The following is a 12,095-nucleotide window of genomic DNA, read 5'->3' as shown; positions in this document are numbered from 1 at the left end:
GGCTGAAGTCGGACGCTTAACCGACTGCGCCACCCAGGCGCCCCAAGATTTTTTTTTTTTTAAAGAAAATGAGACTATATTAAAGTTTTTATTCTGCAACTGGATTTTTAATATAAGGTATCTTAGAGATCTTTCCATGTTAGGACACACAGAATTGCCTCATTTAAAAAAAATGCTGCACATATACCATTGTTGGTTGTATCATAATTTATTAAGCCATCCCAGTATTAACAGATATTTTAAACTGTTCTAAATAAATGGATTTAGTAAATTTATACCACTACCACAGAATATGAAAATGTCATGCCCATCTACTCAGGCCTTTGCCAACATTAAACAGTATCAATTTATAAAAAAGCATGTTTTGGCGTGCCTGGGTGGCTCAGCTGGTTGAGTGTCTGACTTCAGCTCAGGCCATGATCTCATGGTACTTGAGTTTGAGCCCTGCGTCGGGCTCTGTACTGATAGCTTGGAGCCTGGAGCCTGCTTTGGATTCTGTCTCTCTCTCTCAAAACTAAATAAAAACATCAATTTTTACATCATTATTTAAATTTTCACTTCCACTGTTTAATAGTCAAGTTGATTTTTTTCATTTATTTATTAAGCATTCATCTATCTTCTGTTATAGAAACAGAACTGATTTAATTTTTTTTTTTTAATTTTTTTTTTTTTCAACGTTTATTTATTTTTGGGACAGAGAGAGACAGAGCATGAACGGGGAAGGGGCAGAGAGAGAGGGAGACACAGAATCGGAAACAGGATCCAGGCTCTGAGCCATCAGCCCAGAGCCTGACGCGGGGCTCGAACTCACAGACCGCGAGATCGTGACCTGGCTGAAGTCGGACGCTTAACTGACTGCGCCACCCAGGCGCCCCTGATTTAATTTTTTTTAATGTTTGTTTACTTTTGAGAGAGAGACAGCGTGCAAGTGGAGGAAGGGCAGAGAAAGACAGACAGACAGAATCTGAAGCTGGATCCAGGCTCTGAGCTGTCAGCACAGAGCCCGACAGGGGGCTTGAACCCATAAACTGAGAGATCATGACTTGAGTCAAAGTCAGACGCTTAACGAACTGAGCCACCCAGGCATTCCAAACAACTGATTTTTAGGAAACAGAATTGATTTTTAAGTAGTGAGGTATATCCTGCAACCTTGCTAAACTTATTAGTTCTATCAGTAGGTTCCTTACAATTTTTTAAATGTTTATTTATTTTTGAGAGACACAGAGTACGCATGAGTGGTGGAGGGGCAGAGAGCCCATGTGGCGCTCAAACTCACAAATTGTGAGATCATGACCTGAGCCTAAGTTGGACCCTTAACCAACTGAGCCATGCAGGTGCCCCAAGATTTTCTACATAGGTAATCTACAAATATAGTTTTACTTTCTCCTTCCCAATCTAATGTCTTTTTATTTCCCTGGTTAGACTCTTCAGTACAGTCTGACTAAAAGTGGTAATTGTGTCTTTCTATACATTTGTCCATTTCATCTAAGGTATTTAATATGTTGGCATACAAATGTTTAGAAATAAAAGTATTTCCTCAAGTCCCCTCTTTTATTCCTACTCTTGGAAATTTGAGTCTTCTTTTTTTTCTTGATCAGTCTAAGGTTTGTCAATTTTGTTCACCTTTCCAAACAACTGAGTTTTGGTTTTATCTTCTCTCTGGTTTTCCTATTCCCTATTTCATTGACTCCAGCTCTAATCTTTATTTTTTCCTTCCTTCCACTAGCTTTAGGTTTAGACTGCTCTTCTTTTTGGTAATTCTGTGTTTTTTTTGTTTTTGTTTTTTGTTTTTGCAAAGAAAAACACTGTTTCCAATGTTTTAAAATTATAATGTACTAAACAAATACTCATTTTCATATATTTTTCATTTCCCTAATTTGTACCTGTATAATTGATAGGACAGTTCTTAATGTTTTAAGAAAAATTTTTAAAGATCACATATCATTAACTTTTGCCACAGATTATTAATATGGCTTTGCAGGGTTTCAGCCACATGGTCATTTTTATAGTCCCACACTACCATGTACAGTGAAGAAAGATTGCCTGCATTTTGAAATATACAGCTATGGTATACTGTTCTTTTGGTGGCCTGCAATGAGCCACATATCTTGGTATTCACACCCTTGTAAAATCCCTTCCTACAGTGAACCTTGCTTGGCCATGTAACTAGCTTTAGTCAATGAGACATTAATAGTTGAGATGCCAAGAGAGGACTGATGAATGCCATACACCGGAGTTTGTCTTTTTGGTACATCCGTCTTGGAACCTGATCACTATCCTGTGAGAAGCCCAATTTAGCCATGTGGAGAGGCCACTGGCTAATAGTCCCAGATGAGCTCCCAGATGACAGCCAACACCAACTTGTCTGCCATATGTGAGTGAACTTCGAAGTGCATTCCTGGCCCTAGTTGACAGGAGACATTATGTGGAACAGAGACAGACTGTCCTGGCTAAACCCTTCTCAAATTATAGAAGTGTAAGCAAATAAATGATTATTGTTGTTATTTTAGCCACTAATTTTTGTGTTTCCTAAGCAACATTAGATAACTGATAAAAGAGCTGACAAGATTTGCTAAGGGATTCAAGATGGAGTATGAAAGGAGAATGATCCTGAAGTTTTAGACCTGGGCAAATAGAAGGATAAAGTTCCTATTTCAAGAGATGTGAAGAATGTGCAAGAACAGGATTTAGGGGTGGAGGGTGGTGTATAGGATGAAACTCAGAAGTTCATTCTTAGATACATTAAATTTGAGATGACTCTTGAGACATACAAAGAGACTAGATGACATCTCTTAGAGCTTTTGAACTGTTTAGCCAAGAACCACTGTTAAAAAAATTTTTTTTATTTCAGCCAAGCACAAAATTTAAGTGCATGTGTATAAAAAGAAAACTGAAGCTCAGAAAACAATACTTATCCCTACCATGTGCAATGAGACTCAGTAAGTTATTTGACCACCTATCAATAGGAAGAAAAAATGTACAAGGACACTTCGACGTTTAGGGAGAAGATGCACCAAAAGGGAGAATGAGGAGGAGTGACCAGTGAGATAAGAGGAATACCATGAAAGAGGGTAACTGTTAAGCACAATGGAAAAAGTGTCTGAAGAAGGAGGAAGGTGTGTCTAATGTCAATTAAAATGAGAACTAAGAATTTGATAATTTAGTGGAATTATGACAACCAAAACCTGGCTAAATGCTAAGTCCACATAAATTGCTGCCTTCTCAATCACCAAAACTGATTCTGGAAAAACCATAAAGGAAAACACAATACTTAAGAAATTAAAAAGCATAAATGAGAAACTGAGTGGAGAAAGCAGGCTGTTTTGAACTGGTGTGTGTGTGTGCAGAAGAGTAGTTCAAAGTGAGCTCTTTCCTCTTCCCCATTATAAACTTCAAAAACAACAACAACAACAAAAAAAACAACAAAAAAAACCAACAAAAAAAATAAACTTGAAAACAATCAGTCTATCTCTTTGCTGCAGCAATAAGCAGTACAGGACAGCATGTACAGCAAAAGAATCATTTACATATTGCTTAGGAATATTAAATTTTTTCAAAAAGATTCATTTATTTAAGTAATCTCTATACCCAACATGGGGCTTGAACTCACAACCCCACGATCAAGAGGTGCATACTCTACCAACTGAGCCAGCTAGGTGTCCCAGAAGTGTATATTTTTATAACCACTTTGGAAAACAATGTTTTTGCTATAGTGTTACTAAGATGATATCCCATGACCATTAAATTCCATGCTTAGGTAAACAGTTAAGTGAAAACTCTTATATGTACATGTTCACCAGAACACACAGCAGCTTTCCCTAGGAGAATTATCCATAATACAAAAAAAAAAAAAAAAAAAAGGAAATAACCTAACTCACCACTATACCAGACCTAGTTTAAGTGTCTTTTTCAGATTCGCCTGAGCCTACCTGCCCACTAGGCCTTGGCCATGTGCTTACTGGAGAGTCCTGGTTACTGCTATTCTCACCTCATCTCCTGCCATTACCAGCTCTTTCAATCTCTTCTAGAGTAAGGGCTGCACTTGGACTTAGGTATGGGCATGGCTGATGTGTTCATAGAGAGCTGTAACATGTCAAAAGCCTGTGTCCGATCTGTCTAGATCACTGAGGCTCTGGTTTTTTCCACCCCTTCTGGGTTCAGAGGAAGTACTACGCTATGGAGAGTATGGGAGCTGGCTTCCCAAGCACTTGCCCACAGGAGGTGAGTAACAGTCCAGAAATTTGGGATAGTTACCACCCATGGGGTAGACTGTACCTAACAAGAGACAGGAGATAAATCCTTTCTTTTCCCTGGATGGCTGGATCTAAGGTTTAATAGTCCCACAACACCTGCCTGAAAGACTGTCCTGCATGATAAGCAATTAGCTACATTTTCTTACGAATTTATGGACAGCTCAGAAACATAGTGTCTTGTATTGACTTTCCCTCATTCCCTGCCTCACCTTATTTTGATTCACTCTAGCTTTGATTACACCTCTCCCAAAAACCTAAGCACGCAGCTTTTCTTCAGGTTTTGTTTTTCTAGGGAACATGGGACATTTATTGAAGAAGATCAGAGAAATAAACTGTAGCATAGTCCCAGAAAACAGTATTATATAGAGGTGAAATTAACAAATTTTATCTCCAGGCAATAATATGGATAAGTCTCAGTAAACCAATAGTGAGTAAAAAAAGTATTAAAAGACTGCATACAGCACAATAGCCTTAAAATTTTTTTCAGAACAAATTAGTATTAAAATATTTAGGCATATGTATATGATTAAACAATTTTTAAAAAGCAAAGGAATGAGACACACAAATTGTTGGTATTGTAGTTTTGGGCTGGGTAATGACTTTAGCAGTTTTCATTATACTATAAATAAAATAAGTTAAAATAAAAAGGAAAAAGGAAAGTCACACATGAGGGATGACACTGTGTTTAAGAAATTCTGTGCATTCAAGTCCCTAACCCTTTAACAAAAAAAGAGAAGGAAATGAGAAAAAAAAATAATAAAAGAAAAAGAGAAGGAAGCTGGTAGAGAAAAATGAAATGGTAAATAAGGATAATACCAAGAATCATTTTTCAGGTTTTGATTAAAGCAAGATCAGTATTCACTCATTTAAATATGAGTGAAAAAATGAGAGTAAAAATTTGTTTAAACATTTTGGCAAGTAGAAATTCTGATCTGCCCCCACCCCCTCCCAAAAAAAGACATCAAAATGATTATTATTTTTAAAAATTTAAATCCAAGCTAGTTAACATATAATGTAATAATGATTTCAGGCATAGAGTTTAGTGATTCATCACTTAACATATGATACCCAGTGCTCATCCCAGCAAGTGTCCTCCTTAATTAATGCCCATCACACATTTAGCCCATCCCCCCCACCCAACACCCCACAAGCAGCCCTCAGTTTGTTCTCCGTATTTAAGAGTCTCTTATGGGGCGTCTCCTTCTGTTTTTATCTTACTGACATCAAAATTATTTTTAAAATAACAGATTTCTTATACTCACTGCTAAAAGTTTATCTCCAATCTGAAGTTTACCATCTTTATGTGCTGCACCTCCTTCAATGATTTTGGTTACATAGATGCTATTATCCCCAGGAATATGTTGATTTCCAACACCTCCAGCAATGCTGAACCCAAGACCTGTTTGAAAAATACTAGTTTTGAAATTTCATCATTTAATGTGAATTTAAGTCCAGAAAGAAATGGCTGAAAACTAGATGAGGATAATCTCATCACACTAATTTTTCTTTTTTTTTTTTTAACACAAAAGAATCTACTTGTGTACTTTTAAAATCCTACGTATTTGCTTTGTAGTCAGGGGACAATTATATATATAGGTGTTCCTATAGTTATAAATAAGTTTTTTAGTCCACCCACTCCTGTTACTTCTTAAAATCTTTTCGTAAATGCATTTGTTTGTTAGTTCAAAAAGGCACTACAAAATTATTTCCTTTTGTTCCCATCATGATTGTGCTTCTAACATTTTTAAAACCTTCACAAGATTAAAACAATTAAGAAAAATAATAAAATTGTGGTGGGCAGAACAAATAAGCTTCAGAAATGTGGATAATTTTGTTCTTTTTCCAATATTCTATGAATTAATTTTAGATAAAGAATTTCTGTAATTCATAAATCCCATCCATAGCCTTAATACCAGACAAATTTGTAGCTTTCTATTCCTTTTTTCATTCTTTGGAATACCACTTCTTCCACAAAGCTACAAATTAGAATCCATATTTCATTTTTCCTCAATCCCATCAATGTTTTCAAAACTCAGAAATCACATATAACCGTCCTCATTGCAGATAAAACAGCTAATGATATATAGTTTCTTCTTTTAATTTAGCCTGTGTATCTGCATTTAATATACTTTGTAGACTGAAGATTACAAGTTAATACCAACACTATACAGGACTTCCAAGTGTTTAAGTAGAATTCTACTTAAGACAAAAATCAGCAGAAATAATACAGAAATTCTACAAATTCACACACATTCTGTAGATTACCAGTACTGTTAATCTTAGAATGGGTGTCACAAATAACTTCTTAGTTACATTTATCTCAGAGATTTCTTACTTAATAATCTACGTTTGGTTATTTCATACCTTTAGGACCTTTAATGAGCTTTATTTCCATTATTTTTTCTGATACTGGTTTCCGTCGTTTCACGTACAAGCGTACAATAGACCCTGCTTCTTTCAATGCTTCAACTGCTTTGCTATGTGTCACATCACGAACATCTACTTCATTCACTCGCAATATACAGTCATTGACCCTGAGAAAAAACCCCAAATACTAAAGATAAATAATATTAAAATATCAAATTTTAACTTCAATAATTTTTGTTATTTTAATTTTTAAGGTAAAGAGAATTATTTACTAGAGAAAAAAATATACGAATAAACTGCATGTTAGATTCCACTGTATCAAACACTCACATAAATACTTTCCAAGGGCCAACAAAAGAAACAGTGCAAATAAGAGATTACCATACAAAAATATTATAATGACAGCTGCAATCTGTGTGGTTCTTGTATGCTGATTAAGTGTAAAAATTAAGATACTTTACAAAAACAGCCAAATATTTATTTAGAACTAAGCTGGTGCCAGGTACTTGTAGTGTTTTAACCCTTACTACAACCTGTAAGGTAGATACATATTTGTATCTCCACTTCACAGACGGAGAAACTGAGGCACAAAGAGTTTAAATAATTTTTCCAAGGTCACCTAGAAAATGACTGAGACAGCTGTGACTCAAAAGAAAACTGAGGTTCAGACTGAATAGTTTAAGATCAAAAAGACAGTGGTGGCAAAACTGAGATCAATTCCCTGATTTATCAAAAAATAATTTTTGATTGCTTTGTCAACCTAGACACTGCATTTAAAAAAAAGTTATTTCTTGAAATTTATTGTGAAGCTAAAGACTATACCATTTAATTAAAAGGCTTCTCATATAAATAATTTATTTTAATTTGACACAGTAATATATTTCTTTAAAGTTTGATTTGTTTCTAATTCTAACTTTTCCCCCCAGCTCTGGTCTCAGTTTAAATTGTATAGCATTCCATTAGGGGAAAAAAATCATCTGAAATTGGGCAGAGAAGGAGAACAAAACACAACTGAAATACTAAAATTGATTCTGATAATCAATATCAGATGTAATTAGCTTTACATCTAATCAATGTAATTAGCTTTCTTCAGAGTAAAGAAATTTTGTATGCAAAGACAGCGACAGGTTAGAGTTAGTATTAAAGGGATGTTCTTTAGTGAAACAAATGGGACATATTAATTTTCATAAAAGCACAAACAAAAGGCCAATAACAGAATTGGGAAATAAATCTTTATGTTTACATGAATGGTCAAATTATTAATTTTATATCTAACTAATTTCATTAATACATCACCTGTTGTATCCAGTGAGAAGTTAAGAAACAAGAGGTGCATAAGGTACCAACAGCCTTAAATGGATTCTTTGTTTGTTTTTTGTTTTTTTTCTTGAGAGAAAGAAAGAGACAGAAAGGGAGCACGTATGTGCACATACACACACAGGAACGAATTTTAAGCAAGCTCCATGTATCGAGCCTGGGGCTCCATCTCACAACCCTAGGATTATGACTTGAGCCTAAATCAAAAGTCACACACTCAACTGAGTCACCAAAGCACCCCCAAAAACATGTTTTTAACAGATCATATAAAATCCTTAGTCCTAAAACTTCAGACTGTCACCATATAAATAAAAACCAACAAACAAGGGAATACGAAAAGTGCCATAATCTATGGCCTAAGGAAATAACAAAATATGCTAAAGATATCTTCTACAATGGAACACTAAATTTAAACAAATTCAAACAAGCACCCTATATTACCCAATATTACTTTCATTCATTCAATTAAGAAAACATATTAAGATACTTAAAACTTGCATAATCTTTACTTTTTGTGGTATGGGATACAAACTCAGGTATATATCATCTCTTGTATCCTAACTAAGTTTATATACATATTTCCCACCAGAAAATAATGGAAAACAGTTTGTGAATGTATTTAAAAATACGAAGGGAATGGGGTGCCTCGATGGCTCAGCTGGTTAAGTGTCTAACTTCAGCTGAGGTCATGATCTCACGGTGTGTGGGTTCGAGCCCTGCGTTGGGCTCTGTGCTGACGGCTCGGAGGCTGGAGCCTGCTTCAGACTCTGTCTCCCTCTTTCTCTGCCTCTCCCCCACTTACACTCTGTCTCCCTCCCTCTCAAAAATAAACAAACATTAAAAAAGTAACAAAAAATAAAAATACAAAAGGAATTCTACAATTTCTATGAATTTGTTCACATTTAAAACCATCAAATTTATTATTCAAAGTGTTATAATATCAGAGAAACTAAATTCCTGAATGAAGAGGGAAACAATGGTTAGAGCACAATCATCTCATTCATTTGTTATTTGAGCATCTACCTTATATTGGTTATTATGATAGTGTTTATTTGTATTCATGCCTTGTTCAATTTGCTTTAAGAAAAATATACAAAGTATGTTCAGCATCACAACATAAAATGCAAAACATACCGTAATCTTCCATCTTGGGCAGCTGCTCCCCCTGCAATAATTTTGGTAATGAAAATACTTGAGTCATCTCCAATGTGTGGGTTGTCCGTACCTCCTGCAATGCTGAAACCAAGCCCTGAATTTCCCTGGGGATAAAGGAAAAAAAAAAATTGAGCCTGAATAAGAATTACCTTTATTGGTAGGTTCCTGTCATTATAGGACCTAGAAACTGTACCGACACAAGGAACACACATAAAAGTATATAGGCAGAGAAAATGAAGATTCTAAATTAAGAAATATAAGTAAAACTCCTTTGTCTCTACGAAGAATTCAAAGGTAGGGGCACCTACGTGGCTCAGTCGGTTAAACATCCAACTTCAGCTCAGGTCATGATCTCACGGTTTGTGGGTTTGAGCCCCGTGTCGGGCTCTGTGCTGACAGCTCAGAGCCTGGAGCCTGCTTCGGATTCTGTGTCTCCCTCTCTCTGCCCCTCACCTGCTCATGCTCTGTTTCTGTCTCTCAAAAAATAAACATTAAAAAAAAAAAAAAAAAGAATTCAAAGGTATTACTTCTAAGTAGGTACTGAGTACTTTTGGAGTCTAGTCTATGGTTCTTTCTTTAAAAGTGCGGGCAATTTGTACTAGGATAAGTCACCCTTCTGCAGAGGTATTGTTATTAGGTCTCTTTCTTTTAGAATGTATCTACTCATGCTTGGTAAGGCAAATTTCTCTAAGAGTAAAAAACTGATGTGATCTTGCTGCTGCAATTATTCCTGGATAGGTAAAACTAACATTATTTCAGCTTTAAAAAAATGGGGCAGGGAATGGTGTTTTTCTTCTGCTAACCTTGCCATCAGCTTATTTTAAAATGACCAAACTGTATCTGCTAAGTCATCATCCTTGACATGTCCCACTCCCCCATCCCTGACATGTTTAGCCAAGACACACAAATAGCAAAAGATATTTTTTAATACTGAAAGCCCAACATGAGAAATCAAATGGGTGAGCTTTCCTGACAACAAAGTCAATTTTGCCAAAGCAGGGTTTTTTACTTGTTTTACATACTATATTTCTGAGTAATTTCTTTGAAGAAAAGTTTCTACTGCTACCAAAAAGTCTTAAAGGACAATTGTTCTAAGCAGTGGTATTTAAAAAATGGTTTTTTGTTTTTGCTTTTTAATGTTCTAACTCTGGCTTTCAGGCAACTCAAACACGCAGATATATCTGAACTGATTACTTAACCGTTAATATTGAAGAGCTTAAACATATCTTCTATTATGTGTCCTACAATTCTGTTTTAATATTTTTTTCAGTGTAAACTCTTTAAGAGTTGCTAGAATATCGGGGCGCCTGGGTGGCGCAGTCAGTTAAGCGTCCGACTTCAGCCAGGTCACGATCTCGCGGTCCGTGAGTTCGAGCCCCGCGTCAGGCTCTGGGCTGATGGCTCAGAGCCTGGAGCCTGTTTCTGATTCTGTGTCTCCCTCTCTCTCTGCCCCTCCCCCGTTCATGCTCTGTCTCTCTCTGTCCCAAAAATAAATAAACGTTGAAAAAAAAAAATTAAAAAAAAAAAAAAGAGTTGCTAGAATATCAATAATAGTATCAATAGGTTGTATGAGGTTACCAAGTCACCCAGGTAATCAAGTTCTTTTTTTTTAATTTGCTTTTTCAAAAACAGTTATAATTTACACATAACATTGTGTAAATTTAAGGTGTAAAATGTGTTGATCTGACTTATTTATATACCGCAATATGATTATAACCATTGCTTTAACTAACATCTCTGTCATGCCACTTAACAGTCATTTCTTTCTGTAATAAGAACATTTACGGTCTAGTCTCTTAGCAATTTTTAAGTACGCAATACAGTCTTATTTACTATAATCACTATGCTGTGCATGAGATCTCCAGAACTTAATTCATCTTCTAGTTGCAAGTTTGTATCTTTTAATAACACCTCTCCAATTCCTGGTACTCAAGTGTTTTAGTGAGTGAAAAAACAAAGTACAGTCCTAACTAAATTTAAAAGGCACGGGAAAGAATGGAAAATGAGTAAGATAAAAAAGTTAGAATTATATGTCAATTATATCTCAAGTAAGGTGGAAAAACACCAAATAAATACCATATTAAAATATGTATAATACATTAATACTACGCTTACTGGAGAGTTACTCATCCATCTTACTTGAACAGGTAATCCAAATTCAGGTAGTGGTACCTGTAATCTAGTACACATGTAAAAAGACCCTTTTAGGTCTATTTGCACTCAGAGTGTTTTCACTCTGGCTTGAAATAAGCAAATCTAATTATCTAGGATTTTAGTTTGAAATATACAGACACTCAGCTACTTAGGAAATTTACTTTTGTAAAACACTTTATTTCCCCAAAATGCTGGTCAGACAAGGTGGTATTACTAAAATATAGCCATCAATTAACTGAAGGTCTTCTTTTTCTTAATGTTTATCTTTGTGTGTGTGAGAGAGAGAGAAGAGAGGAAGTGTGCGCGTGAGAGAGACAACGCAAAACAGGGAAGGGGCAGAGAGAGAGGGAGACACAGAATCCGAAGCAGGTTCCAGGATCTGAGCTGTCAGCACAGAACCCGATGCAAGGCTCAAACTTACAAACTGCAAGATCACCTCGCATCCACTAAGTTGGACGCTTAACCGACTGAGTCACCCAGGCACCCCTTGACTGCAGATACTGCTAAGGAGTAAATGTTTCAAGAAAATTTACACATCTAACTCATAACCTTAAGTTATTTTCTGACTGGGAGAGTTCATAAACTTTCGATAGGATCTTGTCCATTAGAACTATGGCTATTTTTTCTTTTTGCTAAAAAAGAAAACTGATAACAATAACCACATTACTAGGATGCTAAATACTTAAAATCAACAATGTTTTATATGAAAAATAAATAAATGTAAAATTTAGAAACAGAAACATCTGAGAAACTGTTAGACTAGAGGAGCCTAAAGGAGACATGATAACTAAATGTAATGTGGTATTCTGGAAGGGATTCTGAATGAGAAAAACATAAAAACTAAGGAAA

General features: G+C 35.6%; 1 protein-coding gene across 30 annotated transcripts in view; it reads right to left on the bottom strand.

Moving 5' to 3' along the window:
- DLG1 (discs large MAGUK scaffold protein 1) overlaps positions 1 to 12,095 on the bottom strand; it is a 279,344-nt gene that overhangs the window by 94,753 nt on the left and 172,496 nt on the right. For all 30 annotated transcript variants that reach the window (XM_086675062.1, XM_086675061.1, XM_086675060.1 and 27 more), the window contains 3 exons: positions 9,072 to 9,196; positions 6,618 to 6,787; positions 5,516 to 5,652 (listed from right to left, as the gene is read on the bottom strand). In XM_086675062.1, coding sequence (XP_086531188.1) covers positions 5,516 to 5,652; positions 6,618 to 6,787; positions 9,072 to 9,196 — 432 coding nt within the window. The remainder of the gene's footprint in view (positions 1 to 5,515; positions 5,653 to 6,617; positions 6,788 to 9,071; positions 9,197 to 12,095) is intronic.

This window comes from Puma concolor, chromosome C2, assembly GCF_028749965.1.
Source record: "Puma concolor isolate L17-30 chromosome C2, mPumCon1.1.hap2, whole genome shotgun sequence".
NCBI classification, from domain to species: domain Eukaryota; kingdom Metazoa; phylum Chordata; class Mammalia; order Carnivora; family Felidae; genus Puma; species Puma concolor.
This window is presented reverse-complemented; position numbering and strand designations above follow the sequence as displayed.